Genomic DNA, 27862 nt, shown 5'->3' with positions numbered 1-27862 from the left:
CTCTCTCTCTCTCTCTCTCTCTCTCTCTCTCTCTCTCTCTCTCTCTCTCTCTCTCTTCTCTCGGCTAGCTTCTCTCTGACGAACAGTAATCGCAAGCAATTCCGAAACTCCGATAAAGGGGCGCCACTTCAACAGGATTGACGTGACGCCGAAGGGGAGCCCACCTCTGGCCCATCCCCACGTTCTTCGACTCGCTCATCCGCTATCGTCCTGCGGGTCGATGTCAGAAAAAAAAAAGAGAGAGAAGACGCCGATCTCGCTTTATCGACACTGACAAACGGTCGTAACGAACCGGATAAAAGAAAGACAGGAAAAAAAGTTGCGCACAAACGGGAAGCGCGCGGTTGCGCTATACAAAAAGACACAACTTTCTTTGCCTAAGGTCAACTTTTCGGCTAAATTTCCGGCAAACTTTCGTGTCTCCGATTTCGCCACCAGAGGCTTACTCTCTACGACTAAAAATAACACGGTATCGTTCGACGGAATTTCCCGCAAAGAATTTCCGTTCGCGGTAATTAGCCACGGGGGAATTTTCCGCGACTGTCTCGACGATCGAATGCAACAAAGGAATTAATGTAATGTAAGAGTAAAAAATTTAATTAAAGTAGATTGTATCATTAAACAATATTTCGAGCATTTACTCTCCTGTGCACATTAATTTGCAATCGAATTAATTTTACTCTACAATTTATATAGGTATATATTTTTTTTAATACTTATCACGCGACAGTACACACATACTGAAACTGATGTGTTCGTAGATTCTCCTCTGCCTCGCACGTAGAGAAATTTGGAACACCTTCAAAAAGTTATGCCAAAGTCAACCAACAGATATCTATCTATACATTCCGAGGAAATCCATTCTACCGCGATACCAAAGTTTTTTGGATTGTCGCCAGCGACGGCCGACGACTCTTCGAGAATTCCAAATTTTCCACGTTGCAAGACGAGGGCTGCATCCGTGAGCGGGGAGAGTACGTGCGCCCGGGCTGCTTTGCAATTAAAATGCATCCCGCCGACGCCGCCCCATCGCTTGCAGATTCTGTAAGGCGATGGCACAAGCTTTTTAACGTCCCAACGTGTCGCGAACCAACTTAGTGGGATTCTTTCAACGAACCCGGTTCTAACGCACTGCCTATCAGTATGATCTTACTTATTTCATCTTCCACTAGATAAGTCTGACAAACTCGTAACCGACTGACGAAAATGGAAACTGAACTTCGGTATTTGTAATCTTTAGGTAACTTTAGGTAACTCGTCCGATATCATTTGTCATGTGTGAGTGGAATTCGAAGACAAATTAAAAGCGAATCCAGTTAACAACGAAAAAGAAATGGCGCCCGATTACGTAGCGCAGAATAAAAGGGATCAATTTCATTGAGATCCGTCAAAATTAGTTATCAAAGTAGCGGCTTTCAAAGACGCTTTGACGATCATTAGTGACGGAGAATGATGGAATTTTGATGGCGCAAAGGAGAAAGAGCGTAATCTTTAAAAGGCAAAAGTGATTACGGCCAATAAATTCGCAAGGCAGACGGGAAATGGTCGTGTCACGGTGCTGTTCTCTCCGCACGAGAACACAAGAGGGTATTACATCAATAAAGGCCAACTGCTATCCGCCGATTCGAATTTCGTCGTCGACAAGAGCGAATGAAATTCGCCTGCTTTGAAATTCCAAACCACCGTCTTATGTCGAAGGAGTAGATCCTCACAATCAAAGCAATAGCGTCACGTATAGCACTCACGAAAATGGAAACCGAATTTCGATGGCCGGCATTTGCAATCTTTAAGTAGCCTGTCCGATATCGTCTCATTCGTCATGCATGAGTGGAATTTGACTACAAATTAGGGGCAAAATCAAGTTAGCGACAAAATTACCCCGACTGCGACATCGTTCAACGAAATTTTTATCTTAAAATATCACGTTACATTCAATCTTTCAAAAATGCAACTGTGTCTTTATATGCTTTACAAAAAAAGGAAATGGTTCTTTCTCTGCGTCTAAAATTATTAAAATAATTATTTTCTGTTTTATAGAATCTTTATAAGGGTTGTAAAAAATTCTTGCAAACACCCATAATGAAAAGAAATGACTAGGACGAAATGGAAGATAATTAAAATTTCCATATCTGTTGCATTCTAATATACTATTCAATCTTCAAAACGCATTTTTTTTAATTAAAAAATATATTTTTAATTTTTATTGCAGTTCGCGTGTATTTTATTATTCCCGATAAAAAAAATTCGTTTCATTCACGGGGCGAGTATTTTTCCAAATTAAATAAAATTCATTGAATTTCCATGTCAGAAATAATATCGCTTTTACTAATAATAATAATGAAATATCCACGTTCGTAAGAAACCACCTCAATAATGAGCATCAGTAATGTTACATATTATTCGAGGCTGCAGATAATTCACAGAGTTATATATCTCTTACATATTTTATTAGATACTGTTAATTAATTTATAAAATACGATAAGCTCCAATCGATCAATCATCGTAGAGACGTATTAATATAGACGTCGCATTAATAGCGATAATGATTCTACTAACTAACACGTTAATAACCAACAGTAACATAAACGCGTACAAAGAGGCTCAGCTGGTTAATTCTCATTACAATAGTAATTAGCTGTAGAGATACTATTATAAAATACCGCGTTCAATTAGCATACAACTAACACATAATTTGTGTTCGTAATCCCTTCCGAGATATTAAATAGTTCTTCGTGCCGAAACTACATCATGTGGAATTTTTTTCAACTTTTAATTTAGTTTATTACGTGTTTTTTCATTTTACTTTCACCTCTTTCAGCAGTAGTTGTAATAATAAAACCAAGTTGCAAAATGTGCTTGCACGTCTTACGCACATATCCAATTCAAATATGCCACACGCAGAAGGTTGTATTAGAAAAACTATTAGTGTACTCACTTGTTCCACCCAAACGTTTGTCGTCATGATCTGGTTCTTCAGGTTCTGAAAAAGAAAACAGAGACACAGATGAGCATCGGGTCTAGAAGGCGTTATCCTACCTCGACTGTTTCTGGTTACTCAGAGATAGATTTATTGGTTTTTCGAGACACACTAGAATGATACTAGAGAAAGATAGAAAAGGGAAGCTCTTATCGCTCGAAAATCCCAATAATTCATCCCACTGTCGAGTACATCCGTTTTCTACGTGAAAGCAGTATTATCGAATACTGGTTCATCTTATTCTTTTTTCTTAAGGAAAGCTATGTTTTATGACGAAACGCATCATTCACGATATTCGCATGTAACTTTATTGTTGAAACCAGAAAGATTCGCAGCATCTGAGAATTGCGTTCAGCGATGGGTCGATCGTGCAGCGGTTCCCTTTAAACCGTGCCAGACAATCGCTGTTATCTGGCGGCCCCTCGCGCACTGCGGGTCAATAGATTTCCCCGATTCCGCCAATAGAAACGTCAACGAACATTACAAGCAGTTACAGTTCCGCATTGAGCCCCGCGCCTCGGTATCAGTAGTACTGGCAAGCCGTAGTCCGCGGCCGGCGCCCAGTAGTAATGGAACGCGATAATGCTGACAGCAGGTAAGGCATCATGACTATCCGCGGGTAGTAGTGAGTGTCAGGCTATAGGCAAACGGGCTCGGCTACGAGAGACCGTGGCCGTCGAAGCTATGTGTTAACGTACGTTAATGTGCCACGCGATAACGGTTATAGCGCCACAATCAGTCGCGTCATCGTCAATAGTCATCGTGGAGTTTCACGTCGGATATACATATGCAGATCTCAGTGGTACACGAGAGAGAAACGAGAGAGAACCGAGAGAGAACGTTAGAGCCCAACTGCTGCCTGCGGTGGATTCGGCTTATCGCAAACTGTACGATGGAATCGGTGGCTCTTGGCAAATGGGAAAATAGATATCTCACATTTTAACATTCTTTATGCGTTTTCATAAACGTGTGAACATTTACACGCGTTGGTAGAAAAAAAGCAACGCAGGCGGTGTTTTTAAATGAACAACAACACTTGATGACAGGGCAATTCAAAATTTCCGAAAAATCTATTCTTTTCTAAAGTTAAAATTGTTTAACTAATAAGAATATTCTTCAAGTCGCCAGCAGTAATTAACAACTTCAGTATTTTCTTGCCCACATCTGGCATTTTTAATAATACAGAAAATTTTATTGCGAAAAATATTACCTCAGTCAGGGTTTGAACCTGGACTTCCCTACACTCTAGGGCGTCTCACCAATTCGACCACTGAGCGATGTTACACATGCCAGTGATGTTACACAGTCCAGGTCGAAGCCCTGACTGAGGTAATATTTTTCGCAATAAAATTTTCTATATTATTAAAAATGCCAGATATGGTCAAGAAAACACTGAAGTTGTTAACAATATTTGTTACAATTCTTTAATTTTGTATATTAAATATTTTGACATGCGTTTTCGGAGTTTAAATTCTATTCAATCCACTGAAAATTAACGAAAGAATGAAAAATGAACCAAGACGAGATTCTAAAAGATCAATTTCCAAACTTTCTGCAGTTTTTTAGCTTTAGCATACTATTAAATTTTTTTTAAATCTAAATTATCGCAGTATCTATTTTGCGTTAGCTTCGGACCTCGGTGACGTGAAATGACTAGTTTCGCGACGTAAGTCGACGAGAGCATAATATAAATCGCATACATTGTTATCTGAAACGAGCATAAATAAATTCTGCAAAAGTTGCGAACGCTGCGGAAGCAACGGAGCCGAAATAATCGGTATCGTTACATTAAATAAAACGGTGATATTATTTTCAGCGCGGCGAGCTTCAAGATTAATCGCGTCGGCAGTTATCGCCGTTCTCCTCTATGCGGCGGGGTTTTACGCGACGGTGTTTAAAGTTTGCTTCACAAGCGTATCATTAGCAATTATCGCGCCGCGTGCAAACTCGTGGCGTACGAGAACGGCGCGCTAAACATAACGGTAGTTACAGTTGTGTAATCAAATATATCGGCATCAACGATCGCCCGCCGCGCTTCTACGGACGCGTGATAGCTAAGTGATAATAACAGGGTCTCGTGAACGTGCGCGTGGTTACGATTTCGTACTCAGCCATATTAATGTCCGCATGCCAGATACGGCGAGAGCTGCATCCCCGAAAGCGCGACAAGTGAATGCCGTAACCGCAGCGGTAATTATGGTTACCAAATCGGATGTTGCGTATCGTTGCTATTGCCGGTACCCTGCATACACAATTGTAATTATAATGCGGCAGCTTAGCGCACGCAATTATCTTAGATGACGCACCGCGATCCGACTGTATACAACTGTATACAGAAAGTAACAAATAATTACCAAATCGTTGATCAAATGTCACGGACGGAACAGCGGGATTTATGAGACTCGTATTATTCTTAAGAAATCAGGACTGTATATTTGTTTAATTTTTTATTTCGGACGTCTTGACGATTGAATGTTTAAGTAATTGTTGTTAAAACAAATTGCCTCTGTAAATTATCAGACAACGATCCAATAAGTACTCGCGCAGCTACTTTATTTCATTTACAATGCATTGAACATTTTGACTAGAAAAAAAAACCAGTTAACTCTTGGAAGTATTCTGTGTACATTTTACTACTTCAGTAAAAGTAAAAAGAAGAGATTACTCTTTAGCGAACATAAAAGTTTAATGGCACGCCGCTGACGTATACAGAATATATGCAATACTTTTTTCTTTAAATCTTCATGGGCCTCCCCTTTTGTACACGCTTCAGCGTGAGGTGTAACGTCGCATTTATCGCCGCGAAAAATCACGATGCCACGCTTCACTCTCTGAAAACGGCGACGTTAACGTCGCGTTTTACAATATCGTGAAAGTTACTTTACGAGATTCGGAAGTAATCGAGAAGGCGACCTTCGTTCCGTCGACGGAAAAAAATGCTACTTATCCGAAACTCGTTGCGAGTGACATAAAAATCGATAATTCCAGGGACGATAGATTAGCGTCTTGTCTCAGAAAAGTTAAAGAGCCTGTATTATTCCCGGTTTAATCGATGCAACGGGCGATTAAATATTGAAAGTCCATCGAGTGACTCAACGTCGCGATTTCCTGGCATTACGACAATGCGAGAGTAAACGTTATTAAATATACAAACGTATCAAAAGCTTTGCAATCAAATGCTATCGCGAGTATTACACGTGAGCCACTGCGTTAATTCATGTATAGCTAAATCAATTTCGTAAAATAATAGTGATATCGTTAGGTATAATTGCAGATTTCATTTAAAAGTGCGATATAGATGTGAGTCTAAATGGCTATACAATCCAAAACAACTAACTAAAAAAGAAGCTAATGACCGATTGAATTATTCGTATCCAACGGTACCGAATCCTCAACTTAACGTAATTCAACAAGGTGTAATGTTGATACGTGAAGCATGCAAAATCAAAGAAAACTTGGCGCTCAAGCTTCTACGGCCATCGGTAAGGTATTGTTACCTCGGTGTTCGAATTTAAATGGGAATTATGCGCATACCGATAAGAATTTTTATGAGTGTACATAGTTCATCGTCGGCAACACGAATAAATTATGTAATTTCATCGCAGGCGCAACCGCGGGCACTGAAAAATGTATATCATCGAATCGTCTATTATTATTACGATCAAATAAACGCATATTTCTTGTCCAACGGTGGGAATAAAATATTTTCATGAAATGTTTATTCTTTCATGTAAACTTCATTATATGCTGCGATATTTTTCATGCAAATGCGCGACTATATACGTTCGAATAAAGAATAAAACCCTGTTCGTGTTCAGCATTTTATTGAACAAGCTGCTTGCGATTAATACCAATGCGAGATTTCATTATTCGTTGTATTATACTATGTAATTATTTACGCTTTGCAGTACGCATTATTTACGGATGTTATAATCTTTACTAACATTTAACAATTAAATACATTAATATTTATTTAACAGGTCAAATATTATGTTTGTTTAATGAGCAAATAATGTTCAAAGAAGGCGAAACAAAACGCTAGTAAAAACGTTCTCGGGATTTATGCAGATTTCAGAATTTTCCGTGGCGATAAAAAGGCGATTAAACTTTCAGACTTGCAATTCAATTTAGATACGTAATAATGCAGGTGGAAAATCAGCGTCCGTTTTACGCAAATTAAATTGTAAGCATTTCCTTTAAACTTCAAATTCATCGCGTTAATTTTATAGCCGGCATAAAGCGCGCGTTACTGCGAATTCTATGCCCGAAGTGCCCTAAACTTTGCCAACCCTTAACCTTCGATTGCAACTCGCACGTCTACACGAGTAAATCCGAGCGTATGCGTCAGCAGCAACTTTTCGAAATGAAACTTGAAACTTGGCGCGAATAACTGAGAACGGACGTCGCAGGACTGCCGTGCGGAGTCCAAGTGTGCAAGAAATCTGTAAGGAAGTTACACGAGTAAGAACGTAACTATGCCGCGTGTTCCCGCCGATTTAATCGCAAAAAATCTATACAGGCGAAAAGCGAAGGGGGGAAGTCGGAACTTGCTCGCTTTGATGAAGCAAGAAATGGAATCATATTGAGGCATCGAACAAAGATAGTAAAAATACAGAAATCTTTCTATTACAAAGTTTCAACGAGTACTTTCGAACAATGTTGCCTTCCTGCTTCCTTTATAGAATTCATTCTTCGAGGATAATATGGATTTTACCAAAGCGCACTTACGTATTATCGAAGCGGAACGTTAAAATCGTACAAGTGACTTTTTGTGTATAAAGTATCAGCATTATCCGTTCAGTTTTGTAAGTTATACAAGTAAAAGGAAGTAATAACGCTATTATCTCAATAATGTTTCATTCAAAACGTTACTTTAATCCTACGAATTTAAATTCTATACAAATTTTATACCGAACTTATATACTTTTATACCGAAATTAATCGGTGATAAATAACAGGATTTCATTGGACTTTTGCTCGCAGATCAACTCCGGATGATCCGAACGAGTCAAGAATGAGAGATAGGGAAAAAGTAAGGACACTCTTTTGTCGAGCTTATATAAGCCACATATTTCTTTCGCATCTTTTCTACCACTCTAACGTCTTTTCACGTAATCGAGTGAACCGCAGAAAAGCGCAACTTTCGCAATTGATAGCGTGAAGCTTTGGCAGCACTTAACATCGTTATCCCTCAAGATCGCTTCTACGTGACGAGAATTTACGAGGTCATCGACGGAGGGATGCTCTTCTTTACGGCTCCACGTGAACTATTAGAAAGACAATGTTGGGCGCGCGCTTATATCTCGTTTCCGGTCTGCTAGAGTTTCTATCTCGAACAAGAAAGATGGAAATCGAAAGAGAGAAAAGCAGAAGGCGGGTAGATATGAAGAAAAAAAACCCGTGCGAGCACTATCGCGCGGAATGACGCATGAGGGAACTTTACGAGACATGGAGCGACCAATCTGGAATTTAATATTTTTGTGAGTTTAATATTTTATAAGCGTGAATGCTCTCCAGTATTCCCGCTTCTCGCGCTGTGTGGCAACCGACTACATATAGTTTAACGTTTCTTTGAAAAATTCTCACCGATAAGACTTTCGCGCGACTTTCGAGATATCGCGAAGAAAGTAATTCGCGTCGCTTTTCAGAACGATGGACAATACTTCGTTATAAATTCAGGGAAGAAAGAAAATTATATATAATGTGCCCCAAAGCTACAAAATATCCTTTTATTCGCGACTTTAATAATAAATTTACTTTACTTCGCTTATTGCTGTATACTTCTTTTACAACTTTAGCGTGGACTTTGAAGGGAACGCAGAATAAGTCTCGCATTAATACTTTTGGGATGGAAATGGTTATTTTTTACGTAATCTTAAATAATATATCTCTGGCATGTGTTAAATAAATGAAGTTAAAGGTGCGGCTAACCGTAGACTGTTATTGCGAATTTACGAATTTTGCTGAATAAAACAATACGGTTTCTCCGGCACTATATCTGCAGGAAGTCAGCGCGGTTCCTCTCTTTTGAGTAAATTAAAGCACAATTACGCCCCGAAACGTTGAATTGATCCGCGCGCGGGAATAAATTTTTGTTAATCCGCCGATTAGAGATGCGGATACGCGATAACCACTCGTCCCGTCACACGGAAATGACTGGCCGGAATTTAGCGCCGGCATTTTCCGAAGCACCGCGATAGCATCTAGACCCTTCAGCTCCGCTGAAGTTCTATTACCAAAAAGACCGCGTTCGTTGGCTCGTGAGCATAGCAGCCAGAAAGAAGGGCAAATCGAGATAAGCGGCGCAGAATCCACGAACCTTTCCAGCTAATTTAGGAGACGGGTAAGGGATAAATTATGGTTCGAAGACGGCCTTTCTTGGTCGATTTATCGAATATATCCAAGAACAGGGGTAGTCACCGATTGCGAAGCTCCTCTTGTTTATCGCGCGAGGAAAACTGCGACCGCTACAAACCAGTGGCAATAATTTCTAAAGTAATATTGACTTTGGTTACTCTGAGGCAAACTAGCCGGACAGAGAATGGTTTCAACCATACAAACACCAAGCCTGAATCAAATGCAGTAATACCACGTACCGTGTGCGCTGTTTGCTTTGTGTCGCGTATAGCACGAATCGCTTCAGTATCGCTTGTTCCTCGAACATCGGTAACGAAAAAGGGTACCAGCGGCCGTGCCGATATAACTCGTTTCTTTATTGGCAATCGCCACGCGATGACTGGCAGTAACCGTTACACACGAATACGCCAATTCATATTTCACGCTTCGCATGCCACAAAGGGAATTTGCTCCGTCGTGGTAATCCGGTTTTACGTTGCGCCGTTCGCCCGATTATTAACATCGTTTATCAACCCTACTGGCGTCATTGTATTCGCATTTATCGCGCTGCGCACCTCTTTAATAACCAATACTGCGGCGAAAACAGTTTTACGCCCGCCATTTGCCCCGACGATGATGATGTATCGATCAAACGTGTCATCAAGCCAACATGGCGCGAGCACGCTGTGTCGCATCACGTATCTTCAAGGAACGTTTGGCACAGCCGATCCATTTCTTCAATTTCTCATGACATTGCTCTGATGCATACATGCAAGTGCCTGACGCTCACCCTCAATTTCCGGCAAATTCTATCGTAATTCAATTTTTATTAAATTTATAAAAAAAAATGCTCGACCGGTGAAAATCCACTGAATGTATATTACGAAACAAGTGGACTGATAAAAAAATTTGCTGCTAAAATCCAAAGCATGCTCGATAAATATCCAAAAATTCAGGATATTATCTCACCCTGTCGCTGCGCACTGCATTAAACGCGAACGCTTTGTCGTGAGGTTTGTTAATCGTCGCGCCGGCGCAACTATCGTACAATTTAAGCAAGGCGGGCTTGACCGTGTCTATTAAGGACCGTCGGCGTCCACTTCATATCCGAGCTCATCGCCACGCCGCGCCTGTAAAAACGCAGTCACGCTGAAAACGGCCGTTATCCGGAGGATATCGCCCGTCGCCTTTGATGTCCGTCGTATCTCCGCGATCGCTCCTCGTGGGTGGCGATCTTAAACACGACGGCGGCCGAGAAAATAGACCGCGCGCCGAAGATACGTACCGCGTGTGGGCGGACTACCCTTAATGGTATGGAAATTGGATGTCGGGAGGAAACAGAGTGGTTGAATCGAGCTCCCTCGAGAGACGGAGGGAAGGAGGGATATATTACAGCGCCGGGGCATCCCTTTTTTTTATCTGTAACTCTTTATTTGGCGCGCGCGCGCCCCGCCTGGCCCTTCTTCGACTCGCATTCCCGTCTCTCCTGTTTCTATTTCCGACCTCGTCGACTCGCGCGTCACTCCTTTCTCGAGATACTTGTTTGTTTGTTTGGTTACACAATTGAGGTCTCACGTATAAATAAGACTATCAGTTTCGTACTCTTTTTCGAAATTGCACTCCCGTTGAAAAAGATTCTATCTAGGACTGCCAATAGCCAATGCGACCGAGCTGGAGGTGAATTCATATCTATTTTACTTTTCTTCACTCTGCATTTCTTTTTTACCGTCTTGTCACCTTCATTCTCTACTGCGCGTCGAATTTTCTTATTACTTATTGTACTTCAATGTTTCCAACGTTAATTTCATTACGTTCCGGTATATTATTTCGCTATCTTTTTACTCCTATATATATATATATATATATATTAACTCTTTTATTTCGTATAAAATGTAGAATGTCCGTGTCTGCAAGTTACATACGTGTTCCTGTCCGTGTATTTTTCACTTGACGACGCTTCCAGAGTGTAGCTTTAACGATACCTCGGAGAAATTCAACAAAAGAACAAAGGAATTGTTCTGGGACGCAGGAGGTTGGCGGAATTGGAAAACGAACTTAGGGAGAATACCATTATTCGCGTCTTTTAGTCTTATTTGGTTTCAACCTTTAAGACTCCAGGAAATTTCTATCTCCACCACCACAGTCTCCAATGATAGAAATATGTTAAACGTACGAGCTACCGCAAGTGAAGCGATATTTAAGTTAGTTTTTCTTTTCGTATCGCACGATGACGTTATAAAGAACATTCTTAGAGCAATGAATCCAACTTGAAGGGCAAATGGAATAAGACTGACATTATATGCCGCAACTTTTTCAGCATTAAAGCTTCGTGTTATTAAATCTTAAATTAAAATTCTGCCGAACTCTCCTTAAAATTGGATTGATAAAAATCAACTTCTGAGAGTCTGCACAGGCCTTGAGATCTCTACGAAAATGTAGGCTGTACGTATTTGTAATTAAACGACACGATCTCCACGAATTTCCGCTTATTCGAGATCCTCACATATCGGCAAGTGCTTAATTTTATAAAATGTATTAAGAAGATTCGTAATGCATTAACGTTACTGATCCTTTATAAGGAAAATTCGCGCGCAATCATACGCGGGCGATACGTCGCAGCTTTGTTTATGAAAGTTATGAAACATCGTTGAGGGACTTGAAGCCGTTCCTTACGCGTACATTGTTCAAAAGTAGGTTAAGAAACTAATAAACCTTCGGAAGCAAACGTGCGCTTAACCGGGGAAAAAGGGAATCGTGAGAGCAAACAGAGAAATGAAATAACAAAGAAAGTGAACAAACGCAACATTGAAATTGTTCACCGTAACATAATGCGTTTCCAGCCATAATGATTGTCGTTTTAATGTCGCAATGGAAAAAATATCCGGCTAAGCAGACTGCTAATAAGGTAAGAAAAACAGACGAAGCTGTATATAGCTTCGGTCTCTTCACATATACTTTATATATACATATACGGATTACTCATATGAGTTTTACGGAAATGGAAAATATAATTAATGTAGAATAAATACTTAATAATAATTCAATGTTCACATATCGTATGATACTACGAAGCGCAATGCTTCGTATCGACAAAGGTATTCGGTATCGTTAAGTATCTTCAGATTTTCGCATCCTTAGTTGAGATTCAGTTACGTAATCGATACGTATGGAGGTAAGCCATACGTGCTACAAACTTTCGAGCAGCTTGAATTACTAAAGAGTATACGGTAACTAACTCGTACATACTAAATGATTCCCCGCGTCTTAGGCATTAAAACTGCGCGAGTGGGTGTTCTGGTGTTACTTCATCATCTAACGCGAATTAGATGTGTTAGTTTAAGCGCACAGAATGTTAGTTGCGAGTATACAGTTTCTGTATACTTTTTATTTGCTCTGCAATCAAAGCGAATGTCTTATTGAATGAAACCTTTTCAAATGCTTTGACGTGTATGGTATTAATTTTTAGTGGTCTATATATTGTTTATACACTTTTTAACTACGTTAGAGCCGAGTTGCTCCACGTAAAATCTCTCCTCGTGTCAAACGGCTAAAGAAGTCGTCGGAATAATTAAGCGACGTTAAATCCCCTGTAAGAGGGTAGAGGCTTTCTTTTCAACTTTCGGCCGTGATCTCTCCTGAATAAAGATTGGACGCGACTACCTGCAAATGAGATCTAGAAGAACGTCCGGGCTGTAGCTAACGTGAATACTCTCAACTCGTTTAAACCGTCCGCGTAATGAGTTCCGCGAACACGATAAGATTGTAAAAGCGTGGAAGCGCAGCGCGCGGATTTATTTATGTCAAGAACGTCGGAACCATCCTTTGACAAATCGAGCACGGCTTGTCGGAACGTAAGAAGAAAAGTCTGTCGCGCGCGCGCTCGCGTTCTTCCTCGCGTTCACCGAAGAGGAGCCATAAGAATTCCTTTTAACGTATAGGGAGAACGTCGACGTCTGGGAACGAAATCGTGATACGAATCGTAAAAGAAGAGCACAGCGGGACGAAGGAGAAAGAATGTCGCTGCCGTTATATCGAGAAACACAGGCAAACGCGGGCGCCTCCATTTCCGGCATCGACTGGTGTACGTGTTATTAAGATTCCTTCCATATGTCAGAACGGGATACGGCATTTATAATTCTTTTATGCCCCGCGCAGAGTATTACATACTAAATTGCGCCCTTTTCAACAGTTTGCATTATCGACGAATATATTTTATTAAAATCGTTTTCCGGTTTTTACGCAGGATCGATAGTTTACAAAGAAATTATTTATTGGGTCAAACAAAAGTCCGTGAATAAGAGGAGAAGAAAGATATTTTTTTTTTCATCTTGATTAGTTTTTATTCATATTATGATCATATGATCGTAATCGAGATGAAAAGATCCTGACATTCTCTGATCTGGACTTAGCCTTATAGCTTTCAGAGATCGTAACTGACCCAAGACTTCAGTTATCTCTCGCGTCGGAACGTAAAAAGCCGCCTAAAGGGCCGGACTGCGAACAGCCTTTCATCAACTCACAACTACAGAAAGAAGTCGAACGACAGTGAATAAGAACGGATGTTACGTCGTTATGTCAGTCCAGGTCAGCCTTTATCGACCGCTTATCTACGGTGGGCTAAGCGATTTTTGAACGTCTCGTGACAAGAACCCGTTCACGGGCCTTAAAGAAAATGCTAAAGAAAAGACGACCATCTGGCGTCCGAACTTTCTGTTCTTTACCGATTCTCCCTTTATCGTTCCTAAATACTCCGACTCATCCCTTCTCGAATATTCAGGACTTCGAAAGACCAGCCGTCGCCGAAAGTAACCAGCTGTGTCGTATAATGAATAAAAAACGCTCTATGAAATGTGATAGAGAGAGAGAGAGAGAAAGAGAAAGGAGGAATTCTTAGAACTTAAATTCTGCTGACCGATGGAGTTGTAAAAGAAATTGAATTTTGATATTGATTTCGCATAGAATATTTACAATGAAAAATGTGCACGTATGCTCCTATATATTATAATACACTTTCACAACTCTTTTATATATTATTCTTTATTACTTTGTTTCAAATTTTACGTTAAACTATCGCGGTTTTCAATTTTATGTTTATTTAAACACGTCCCTGTAAATTCGTAATTAAAATCTCACAAACTAGTATTTAATATTTTCAAAAAAGGTTGTTGAAATTTAGACAATGGTGAAATTTGTACAATTGCGAAATCAATAACGAATCACTTTTGAGGTTTAGTTTATTTTTGACGAAATATTCATTAGTTAAAGAGGTAACAGCTGCTAAGCTTCTAACAGGCGTCGAAAAAGCGAATCGAATAAGCGGTGCTTCATAACAAAAGGAAGTACCAAACCGTCACGCCAGTAACAAAGACAAATTAACCGGTGGAAGTAGAAAAGTTTTAATTGCGTTCGGCGACCCCCGATCGACTAAGTCCTTTGATGTTCTCGCTGTCCTTGCAGCTTGCACAGCTATTTTCTCATCTCCCTTTTATTCTTCATTTTCAAACTCCACTGTAGTCCGATGCTCCATCTTTTCTCTATCACAAACAGATTCTGACTAGCAGGTCGAACATAAAGTTTCTGATAACACTCTGTTAGAAGGCTCATTTTGCAAGTAAAAATTTACTCTCAGTCTACCCATGTAGGAATTGCATATTGCAGCCCAATATTAGATACTGGTGAAATACAAATCCAGTACCGAAAAACAAGCTTCACGTTTCGGTATTGTCTTAGTACAAGATCAATATTAAAATAACAACGTTTTAGTACTTGCCCATTACTTTAATCAGTATTAAATAATGGTACCAAAATAATATACTGCCGTAAACTTAACAATGATAACTATAGTTTTGAGCAACTAAGAGCAAATTTTTACTTGAAAAATTAACCTTCTAACAGAGTGTTATCAGAAACTTTATGTTCAACCTGCTAGTCAGAATCTGTTTGTGATAGAGAAAAGATGGACTATCGGACTACAATACGAATGAAACAATGATAACTATAGTTCATTAGTATTGCATTACGTAACGCAATAACGAATATAAATAAAGTATGTATTGCAATAATTAATTATGAAAAATATATTTATTTTGAATAAAAAGTGACTGCATCTTTCCTACTTCTCCTTCTTATTTTTATTTTCAGGCTTACTCACAATTTTCTTATTTATATTCTAATGAATATAATATTCTAATAAATATAATATTCTAATGAATGTAAACAGGAAATTTTCTAATTATTTTTACTCTTTTCGCTCTTTTTAAAGAGATTTTTCAAAATTAAAAGTTTATATAAATTCAATTAAAATGTATAATTTATTATTTTTGTATTATATAAACATTAAATGTTGTACCATATAATGTTAAAATAAAGCTATGTAAAAAACTTGTAACTCGTAAAGAAACTTCACGAGAAACATTCTCAGATATTATTAATAGCAAGAGATTAGTAATAAATTATAATAAAGGCTACTTTCTCATTTTGACGAGAAACGTTTGTTTTATGTAGCCAAAAAAAAATTACTTGATTTTCCGACAAAGTCGTTAATTACACGCTTCAATAGCCACAGTTTCATTATCGATCTCAATATAATTTTTAATTTCCAACTCATATCGGACAAAATGTCGCTTCGCGTTGCATAAAATTTTCACTTAATTTCCTGGAATACAGAAAAATTAAAAATTATGTTCCATAAAACTTTTTGTGATAAATAGACGTGATCAAGATCGAATAATAAATATATATACGAGTTTATGTGTAAAATATGAAATTATTTTGAGGAGAAATTTTCTAGCTATGCGCAAATTAAAGGTGATCGATATGTAAATAATGTTACTAAATTGTTATTTTTTGTACATTTCTGATGAAATGATTTTTACTCTACATAAAAAAGAAGAAAGAAAGGAAAAATATATGAACGAAATTCTCAAATCTCTATTTGAGAAGGAATATTAGGTACTCGTCAATTTCCCTTCTAACCGACTTAGCGCTGATTGTTGGTTAGACTCTGAAGCTTGATACTTGTGTAGCAAGTAAGATATGTATTATTGATATAAACGTTCAAATGAAGCATAGCGGTTAAATAGAATCTGAATATTAGCAACAGCATACAACAGTTCGGTACACTCGTGCCAAGCATGCACTACTTCGCCAACTCTATTGAACTTCTACAAAAGTTTATCTGCCAAGAGCTCGATGAGCACTGTCGCCTCAGGAGCAAGCAAACAGCTCTATTGTGATACACATAATATTTTACACATCCGCCGAATCACGTATCAAAATTGAAAAATTGTACTCAAAACTCTCATGGCTAGTTTTTGCCGTTCTTCTCGAATTAACATTCGCCAGACTGAATTTTAAATCAGATATTTTGTGGAAACTTCATGTGTGCATAATTTTACTCTCTACTCGCGTTACGACGACGGCAAGAATGATGATTTAACGCGCTGATCCACGTTCACGTCGACAAATCCTCGGAATCGTGAAACGAAAAGAGTCGGATAAACCAATACCCCCTCGGTTGACTTATTCGCGTTTTCCACGACACTTGCACATTACGCGGCAATCGCGCGCGTACGAGACTCTCCGCGATGCTCTCCTCACCGAGGAGGACGTCCCGTCATATTCGGGATCACGGCGACGTACCACCGTCAATTCCCATCCTTGAGAATTGTCTGGCGACGCTCGCGGCGAAGTTTCAATCGATCCTGACAGTTTGACTTGCGGACAAACTTGTGCGAGGCGCAGTAAGACGGGGACGATATCCCGGTGCCTTTGGGGAAGCAAGGAAGAACCTTCCCACCCTCGTCGCCGTCCCCGTTCCTATCGCGGTTGAAAATTCAACGGCGTCAAAGTGGTGTCGACCGAAGATGAAAAAGAACGATCCGCGTGCGCGTATCGTTTCGCTCGAGGACGGCAATTTGCAAGTTGTCACCCCGGGCGGGGCACCGTCTCCGGTGCCCCATAAAATCGTAGCGGCTTATGCCGATCGTGCCTCCGCGCTACTTTGCGTTGTCAGTCAGGCTCACGCGGCATTTGCCGCACGTTCTAGTTTAATTTGCGCGCCGCACGCCGCGGTACCTGCGTGCACTGAAGCCATACATACGCGGTTAACTTGCTTTAAATTTCAAATATTTTGTCGCATTTCTCGCGTTCACATTTTTCATCCGTTGCGGTTTAATACTTTCATTATTGTTATCTCCATTCTCTTCGTATCGAAGCGTTTTGACAATTCGTTTTTCTGTGCACGTACCGTGTTCATCCAGTTTTATAAATAATTCAAATGCACGGCTAGATATACATGACGTCCTTTTAACAAAAGCGGAAAAGAACTTTTGAAAGGAAGGTCTCAAATAAATAAAACATACACCAGTTGCTATCACATTAATCGCTTGTGAACCGGCTTAGGTTGCACATAATCACGTTAATTTGCGCCATTTTTAAAAATAATCAAAGACAGAGTGGAGATCTGGGAATATATTATTTTGATCGCGTTGACTAAAAATATCCCGACTTCGCTCGTCACAAATTAATCCTCGTTAAATCCGTTTTGTCTTATTATTATTTGTTCTGCCGTTTCTACTCATTGTAACGCAAATCCTTATACAAACACCGACGTTGTACGCGCGCGGAGATTATAAGGAAACATTTTTAAAAGAGTTAAACATCGGGGAGGGGGACACAGAGGGGAGGCAGCTTAAGTAAAGCAGCATTTGCCTTTTTGCTGCTTCACGGTGGATGTGTTTTTACTTACTGAAAAGGATCCCTCATGCTAAGCAGATAGTCGGCAATAGCGCGCTTAACTCCGGTGCGTTTTCTCTCTTCGTCCGGCTCCGTAAACCATTTAACATTACGACGAAGTTTCACCGCTCTCAAAACTTCGCCGTCCGTAATCTTTCAACGAGGACGATCGATATAAGCAAAACAGGAAGGAAGAGGTGTTTTTTTTTTCAAAATCTCGGTGCAGGTATATAAAAACCGTGATATATCGAAACGCTTGAGACTTGTTCCTCGTTGTGTTGTATTACGACGTTATGTTACACTCGTCAAATGTTAGAAACATTTCTCTTCCAACCTCGATACCCGCGAAAGTATGTTACACACGAAGCTTCCGCACGGAACCGCAGCGGCACACGCGTACAATTTATTTCTTCGCGAATTATAATTATTCTGAAAAGTTGAGGGCGTAACTTCGCTTGCTGCGCTACGCACTTTCGAAAATTGCATCTCCGACAATATATGTTATTGCTAAACGGATAGTTTCCTTCGTGGGCGTAGTTATCTTTATGCCTTCTATCCGGAGCAAGTTGTAAGCCGTTTAGCATTAAGATGGAGTTCCTAAGTTCCCGAAACTCGCAGATATGTGGCTATAGTTGTCCCTCTGTAAATAAGAGCGTGCAATATCCTCGGTTAGTCAACGCACGCCTCGAGCGGCATGGATGACATCTATATTTTCGCCAACGGCGGATCCAAAAGTACCGCGAAAAAATGGGGCACATATTACAAATTTATTGCGTTTAATCGATTCACGTTGCATTCGGAAATGAGATTGGAGTTCGTGACTATCCCTTTTTTATTTCAATCGCTTTTACCTGCAAGCATGTAAGCGAGATGACGATTAATATAGGTCGCGATCACGTCTGATCGATATTCGAGAACGTGATAATGATATATCACATTTCTTGATTCGTGGAGTATTTAAAAAATTCCATGGAAATATTAAGACAATATGTCACTCATATGTCACGTCCGATCTTGGATAATAATTCCCGATGCTAATATAATATCTAATATGATTAAGGAGAACTCTCTATAAATTCATTCGTACCTATCGACACTAAGAAGATATATAAGTTTGTCAGATTATAGATAAGCCTGCTTTATGCCTCACCCCCTCTATCTCTCTCAATCTCTCTCTTTCTCTACCTCTATCTCTCTCTCTCCGCGCTTGGATCCGTAATCCATTTAACAAGACTAAGTTTCCTAAGTGTTCTACAAACTCATAAATCCTGAGTTGTCTGCCTCTTAAGCACGAAGATGAAGTTCCAATAGGTTTCGACGTAGATTCCTTTCCCGCATCTTTTACCTGCGGCCTTACAACAAGCACTTTTAACTCTTTGTAAGAGACTTCGCGGGTCTCTTTAGAGAAGAACTGAGAATGATAATCGAAGAGATATTGTCTTATCACAACAAAAGCAGAAACACTATTTTATCAAACTAGAACAATTCTCATTTCCTTCTATACTGTATTAGTGTATTGCATAATTAAATAATAAAACATTGCATTTTATATAAGTAATGTCACACAGTGTTGATATGCTAATTATATAAAACGACAAAACAACACGGCATTGTAATATTTAATATTTCTTTTTCAATTAACAAGACGTCATGTTTAAAGGTTCGTTGAAATTTATATTTTCATGCTGCCCCCTCGAGTCTATTCTTGAAAAGATAATTATAATAAATAAGACATGACAAGAAGCGTAGTCTAAGTTTGTAGAAAGCTCGGCGTGTTGCCAAGGAATCGAGGATATTGCCGTATCTGTGCAAGGAAATAAAAGTAGGTAAAACGACAGACAGTTTTGAGATCTGAAACCCGGCGTTCGAGCCCGATTTCTTTTTGTCGGGAACAATGACGGGGCCACACAGACGAATCTCGCGCCGATCCCCTATCTCCCCCCCCCCCTCCTCAAATTCGTACAAATTCTGACCGACTGATATTTAAATATCGGAAAACCACTTCCGTCGGTCGCCGCTATTCAATCGGCAATCCGATCAGAACCTACTTTTATTCGGAATTTCCGATATCGTTTCCATCTGTCCGCGAGCACTTCAAATAAATCGTCGGATCGGTTTCGCGGTATCGCGCATTTAACCAAAAACAACGAGAGCGGACTACTCCACGAACGGACAGGTGATCGACTTCGACGATCGATTCCGGTATGGATTATTGCTTCGTTAACAACAATGTCTGTTATTCTAGTTGACGTATCCTTCGTCCCGCAAAGATCTCTATATTTTCCGTGTGGCGATATTGAAACTGTGCGATCAAAGAAACGGTGCCTCGTTTTCGAAGGCCGATAAAATTGAAAAATAGGCCGAAAGATGAATATTTCCATTTTGAAAATATTCAATCGACAGCGAAAGAGAGCGAGAGAGAGAGAGAGAGAGAGAGAGAGAGAGAGAGAGAGAGAGAGAGAGAGAGAGAGAGAGAAATAGCATTTTTATCATTCAATGTAAAAGAATAGGAATCAGTATTTACGGAATGTGCTAAAAAGACATCCCGTTTTTAGTTAAATAACATTTCTTATTACTAATCAAGACTATTGCTGTCAGTTTTTGCACGACTTTAATTTTAAATATGAATTTAATTTAAGTCGACGTGCATAAAATGAATAAAATCTTTTACTCGATTATGTTTTTTTGCAACGGACAAGCAAATATTACTCTTAAAGATATTTTATACGAGGATACATTTTGAACAATCAAAGATTAATTCGTTACAATCTAATTTGTACGCCAGTGTTGCATTGTTTACTTTCCGTCGAATTTCCATCTATAAAATTAAAACTGGCCGAACGGATAAATGGCAGCTGAATTTCACATGGTTCTTAAGTATTCAGCTCGCAATTCAAGTTTGTTAAAACGTTCCGTGTTTCGCGCATTTTAACAACGGGTCGGTAAAATAAAAATCTTTACAGTAGCGGGAATCTTCGAGCGTTCGCGAAATTGTTAAATCCATACAAAGCGAAAATGTTCCAAAAAAAATTCCGATCAACACAACAATGCATTCAATCGGAGACTTTTTTAATCTTCTTACACGAGCAATGGTATTGGCCGATCGGAATCCATTCGTCTATTTAGAGCACACATCTCTAAACCTTCTCTAGCACGTTGAAATTGTATACGCCCCGCTACTTTCCGGATTACATCTTCTCTCTGATCGGGCGTTAATCTCGCGAGATGAAATTTTACTCGCCTAGAATTCAATCAAAGCCGATGTCATCGCAAACGCTGATACGGAATTCCGCACGTATATTGTGATTCCAAAAAAAAAAGATAGAATAACCTTTCACGAGAATTTCGATATAAATTTACATTGCGCGCATACGTACGCACGTGCATACATAAATGCATATGTCTTCCACGGTATTCAAAGCAATAAAAGCCAAAATTTCGGTTGTCATCGTACTCCTTTAACTGAATTACGCTAACGCTTTAATTTCTCGTTACGGTCTCGCTACAGTGAATTTCATAAAAGCCCCGTGTATACCCTAAAACAGTCGTATATGCTCAAAACATAATTACTTATGACACGCGCGAATTATTTTCTCGAAAATAATATTTCACTTTGTTCCGAGCGGTCGAGGGTGCCGATCATCCGAAATAATTACATAACGCAGTTTCTAATTACCGTCGACGTCTAATAGTGCGAACGCGGTCGTTTATTGCGTGAAATCGAGCGAAATAATGAAACTTGCCCATGATCGAGCGAAATAACGACCTACCTAGCATGATTTCCGTACGTATATTTCATATATTTCAGTGAGGGACGAAAGAATGCTCTCAACCACCGCTAATAAAGATTAGAGGAAATTAACGAGGAAAGTGACAAAATGAAACAGTGATTACGCTCGTGGCGTGGCAATCAAGCGCCGCCACTATAGCTAGAAGTATCTCGCCCATCGATTAGTAATTCGTCAAACGGCGCGACTGGAGCAATAATGAGCTTAATGACGAGGGCCGCAATGTCGCGGTTAGTGGTTTGAGTTCGCGTTCGCGCAGCGGTCAGAATCTTGCCGAAGAAAAAGTATATTTTTAGATAATTCCACGCGTTATTTATTAAACCGTACGGACAGCGTATAAATTGTAATTAAATTATTATTATTATACCATGTATTCTATTTTCACAGTGTTAAATAAATTTTGAGCGACAAAATGTGATGTGCCGCCATCTGTTCGATAAATCTGAAGCTCTGTTTTAACAATGATTCGATCTGATACCGTTTACTATTAAATTTCTCTCATAAGTAATTTGATATTTATATCTTGATAAATCTGGATTTGCAATATTATATTTAAGTACTTCTCACGTTCATATTAAAGAGTATAGAAATTGTTTCTTAAATTTTTAACCGTAACGTGTCCATTAGACAAACGTCGCAACACTATTACACCCCTTATTGCAAATTAATTGATTTACCACTGTTAGAGTAATACAAATATTTTGATAAATTGGGTGACGTTTGAATAGTAGACTCGAGTAAAGTTAAAATTTAACATCGTCGGCAAAATATCTAGTCCTTTTATTAAGGTTGCAATGTGATATGACAAGTTGTGCGATGGAAAGAGTAAAAGCGAGTAATAGAATCAAAACTTCCTCCCTGCCTCCCCTACGTACTACTTCTTAAATGTACTCTTCTCCTTATCAGAAATGTAAAGTGATCTTGCCTGGCAAGTTAGCCTTGATAAAAATTGCAAGAAACTTAATGCGTTATCACGTGTACGGTGGAATCTATTGTCAACGTGCTTTCTGTGCCGGAACGCGAATAATAAAGTTTACTAAATAATTCAACGGATCTAATTATTTCACTAATTTTCACTTCATAATACATCTAAGTCGAATGAAATCTACTGTGAAAATGCTAAAAGCATCTGTTTCACTTTGCCAATATAGACGAAAGCCCTCTATTATGAGATAGCAGGTTTTCAGCATCAAAAATCTTTATTCACACCCATTACACGATCTAACAATGAATTTTCCACTAAACAGACTCCAAGAGCAATAAATTAACGACGAAACCAACAGACGATGCCCATTAATTTAACACCTGCAAACCCTGCTATCTCATATTAGAAGCTTATCTCATAACAGAGGGCTTTCCCTCTAATAATTCAATAAATGAATACAGTGCTTTCGCTCGCTTAAATGAAAACGAAATTTTTTTTTATGTGAAATCGCGGAATTTCGATCGCTCAACTACTGCCCTAATTGTAAATGATGCGTCCGCAAATTACGTAGCGCATATATAATCTCCTGTTCCACCAGGAACATTCAACTTCTCCACGAACGCGCGAGCATGATACATCGTAACCCTCATCCTCACGCGTCACGTGTGCACGATATCATCATCTTGCGCCGCGGACTGATACGAGAAGTAGAGTACACACGTGCCGTCGACATGATCAACGAGCGGTGGATAATCAGAAGTATTCAGCCGTCGCGATTGTTGCTTCGCGGAACGAACATATAATGCGGACGGCTACGCCCGTAACTATTACTCGTAAACGCTGATGGAAGCGGAAGCTCGTTCGCAACAAACGAATGCGGTTCGATGATGCTGCGCCGGATCGTCACGGCGACGCTCGTACATCGACGTGCTACCACGAAGCGAAAATAACATTTCCCGTACCTGGCTTTTCGCCCCTTTGCGATCTATAGAAGATGCCTTAGAACCACCGGATGTTCTTTTATGGTTTCCTTCGTGGACTCTTTTTCAGAGTCGGTTTTCTCTTAGAGAGAAACTTCGGAGTTACGCCCTAAGTAGAAAATTATTATTTCCATGCGAAGACAAAACAAGATATACACAGTTTGATGTTCCAATTTTCGTTCCTTTTTGTTACTTTGTCAGAACAACAACGGTGAAAAAAAATTAACTTTTATCCAACACTTTCCCCCCTCGAAAAAGAATAAAACTACATTTTATTTAAAATCTCGATGCTGAATCGAGACTTGAAGCAATCGGGGATGACTGAAGAGCTTCGGAAGTATTAAAACGTGGACAATATTAAAACATGTTCCTCCCGGCAGTGCATACTATAAATCCGTATTGCATATGACGAAATCCCTTCGAGCGAAATATATATTTGACTTTACTAAAGCACGAAGTTCCGGGTCGCTTCATCCCCGTAAATATCCGCGTAAATTCGCAGCGAAAACGAAGTGCAACGCAACGCGACGCCTTCCCGCTCGTCGGGCTGTCTATTATTAAGGATGCGTTGGCGTTGGCGGTGACGTCGGTGTCTAAAGAGACCAGTTACATGGTGTGAGAGGCAGATAAACCGGCGCGGAGAGCAAATTGTTATTTGTTTCTCCGAGTTGCGGAGGAAAATGTGCAAAATCCATCATTTATTTAACTGTAATTAAATAATTACTGTATGAAGTTTATAAGACTTGCGTCATCATTTTTTTCATCACGCGCCTGTCACAAAATTTATCGGTACAATTGCATGAGAAAAAAAATGCAGCGATTATTTACTGATAAATGAAGATTAATTGTTACATTTATTCTATATCCAATTACACATATATATATATATATATATATCCAGTGGACTGCAATGAAGGATTTATTTAAGGGAAATCGCGCAACGTAATCATTATGAAGTTATGTTTATGCATGTATCACGTGTAACGTGACAGCTGTGCCGATAACGTCAAAAAAAGTGAGTGATCGATAGGGTATGGCATTTTTTGCTCGGACGTTTTTGCAGCAAAAATTCGGCAGAAAAATTTTGCCCGAGACAAAGGTCGATCTAAGCGACTCGTATGACTCGTATTAGTCTTTTGGAAAATTTGCATTTTTGCAATCTCGATTGAAAGTGGTTTAAAGCTTTTCGCGAAGAGCGCATTTCTCGAAAATATGCTCTAAATCGCACAAAGAGGCTGGAACGTACAATTCTAAATCTTTTCACGGGAACTAAAGGCGAACCGAGTTTTCACATTAGAACAAATAAGCACGAAAGCAAGATTACATCGAGAAAAAAAATAATTCGGAAATTCTAGTCAATTAAATAATCTCGGGAATTTTGCGCACCAAAAGTTTTAGTCGGCATTAGTCACCTCGTAGAGTAATATCGATCAGCATATATGCTCTATCTCATTATACCTAATAATGAATTTCGCGTGAATACGTGTGCCAAAAAGAGGACATCCACTTGCAGGTGCGCGTACGTGTCTGTGAGCGTCCCCCGCGATAGGTGGAACAAATAATTCCAGTCGATCGCCCCGAGTCAGTAACCCCGAGCGTGTAATGAGTGCACGAGCCATCGCCACCGTGTTTTCCGAGTGTTCAGTTTTTCCCGTTACCTCTCCGCGCGGGATGGTTAATATCCGTGAGTAAACAAAACGATCTCCGCACAGCCGAGCGCAACTAAATCGAATTATTATGATGAAGGACCGAGTAAAGTATGTCGCGCGGGCTCTTTTTAAAATTCATTAGCAAATTAATCCGTCCCCCGTCCCTTCGCCGAGCGTGTGGTGCGCGGGTACACCGCGGCTATGTAGAATACCGCGCGTTTGCTTTTCCCACCCTTCCGTGTTCGTGTCACCCGTCGAACGCGCGGCGACCGCCCTTCGTTTGCCGTCTTTGAGACAACTGCCGCCGGCCAGCCGGGAAACCCCGCAAAGTTCGGCAACTAAAATTTGATGGAGCCGAATTCTAATTTAACTTGAGCCAATTCATTCTAATTTAATTAAACAGTCGCGGCTCGATTCCGCTAAGTAGGTCAGCGTGCGGCTCGCAAGGAAATCTCTTTCAAACTCGCGATACACCTGTCGAGCCTACTAGCAATACATGCGTTTCGTTCTGCTCGCGAAAAGACGACGCGAAATGTACTATATCTCGCGAGGCCAAAAATGCTGCGATTCGCGAGCGTATATCCCATAAAAATATTAAAATTCATGTACAAGTACATATGAAATCATTGTCAAGTGGAACGCGTTGAACTTATAGTGCATGCTAATTTGCTGATATTGTTATTCGCTCTTCTCTCTTTGCTTTGGCGGCTTGTTTCATTAATAAACGACCTTTTACAAAAAAGCAGGAAATATCGCGGTTCATAATCCGTCGTGTCACATTCTGTGACAAGATAATCTTATTGACTTAATCAAGATTAACGGTGACATTAAATTCTTTTCGAAAATTATGTAAATTTAAAGACTGATGTATTTCGGGGATTTGGGAGGTGATTTCGATTAGTTTGCCACACGACAGTTGCGTTTCATACGTAACAGTGTACCGTCACACACGCATAAGAATCTCGATTCGCTGCATTCAATTATAATCGCGGAAATATGTGTCCGTGTACCGCGACGCTGGCACAGACAGCTCAGCGATCTCATAGTTCGGACACGTGTGGCAATTCAGGAAACTCGGTTATGCAAATGTCAAGGACTGAAACGGAATTTTTGCGTCCGTGCAAATATGACGTTTACACTCGCGGTTCGCTGATTGCACCGTGACACGATTTTCACTGGAATTATGCGCGGTGCGTTTACCATTAGAGAACGTATTAGCGACGTGCATTTACAAGAAATTCGGCGACTCTATTAAACCGCGCATATAATAGTTTGGTTAAAAGCTCCACGTGGACCTCAAATATATTCGCCAAAAACTCAATAATAACACGTGAACATTTCATGATTCGTAAAGGGAATCAATTTGCACCATTTTAAACAATTTAAGATATTGCTTATACACACATATGTGCATATCTGCTTCTTTATTAATTAGTTAGAAAACTGTACGGTTGTCAAATATTTTCTGTCATTCGTTTTTATTTATTCTTCTTGCACATACATCTTGGCAATACTCTTAATATTTAATTCTAGAAGTATATATGAAAGTTAAACGTGAGTCGTAAATTCTACTTAGACTTAAATTTGAGAAGAGAAAGACAGGGAAAATGAAAACCACGCTTAATATAGACGAATTTTCCCTATTTTGTCTTGTAGATATTATCTATTTTTATTGTACATAAAGATATATAAATTAGGTAGCTCGTTCTTCTACAAGATACAAACACCATGAGATATCAATTTCTTCGAATTATATAGTCACAAAATATTAGCATTTTTACCAATTGTTGTATTCTATTATTAAAATTTAAGAAAAATTCATATACTGAATATTACAATTAATATTTTCTATCGTCGTGGTGTTCTCTCATTGCATCTTGTCTATAAAAATTGTATCTATATAGATTAATGCATTATTGACCGGTTTGATCACTTATCAGCACAGTCTGTCTTATTATGCAACAGAATTACGAAGGGCATAAGTCGCTTGCAGTTCATGAGAAATTTTAATTCATAGACATAAATGAAAAAGGAGCAGAAAATGTTAGAACGTGTTCGGTAATAAGAAATGATTTTTGAAAAAGAGAAAATTATTTTAAATCCGGTAAAATCTTATCTGCGTAATGAACAATTTGACGGACGAGAAGATTTTACCGGATTTACAATAATTTTTTCTTCTTCCAAAATAATTTCTTATTACCGAACATGTTCTAACATTTCCTGCTCCTTTTTCATTTATGTCTGTGAATTAAAATTTCTCATGAACTGCAAGCGACTTATGCGCTTCGTAATTCTATTGCATAATGAGACAAATGTGCTGATAAGTGATCAAACTGATCAATGATGCATGAATAATGATAAGCTCTGTTTTATGAGCTCTGCTTGTGTGTGCATGTATGTATATATCTTTATGTGCGCAATAGAACAACCGACAGTTATACAGGGTGATTCAAAATAGGTATAGTGTCCC

At 39.4% G+C, this 27862-nt stretch overlaps 1 protein-coding gene across 1 annotated transcript in view; it reads right to left on the bottom strand.

Annotated features, from left to right (window-relative positions):
• Positions 1-27862, bottom strand: part of LOC105568649 (acetylcholine receptor subunit alpha-like 1) — a 77326-nt gene that overhangs the window by 32271 nt on the left and 17193 nt on the right. Inside the window, exon 2 of the mRNA XM_012024474.1 lies at positions 2937-2981. Within this exon, the coding sequence (XP_011879864.1) occupies positions 2937-2981 (45 nt within the window). The remainder of the gene's footprint in view (positions 1-2936; positions 2982-27862) is intronic.

Source organism: Vollenhovia emeryi, unplaced genomic scaffold, assembly GCF_000949405.1.
Source record: "Vollenhovia emeryi isolate VEMERY1.0 unplaced genomic scaffold, V.emery_V1.0 DF939128.1, whole genome shotgun sequence".
Taxonomy (NCBI): Eukaryota; Metazoa; Arthropoda; class Insecta; order Hymenoptera; family Formicidae; genus Vollenhovia; species Vollenhovia emeryi.
Note: the sequence above shows the minus strand (reverse complement) of the source record. Positions and strands in the feature narration are given on the sequence as shown.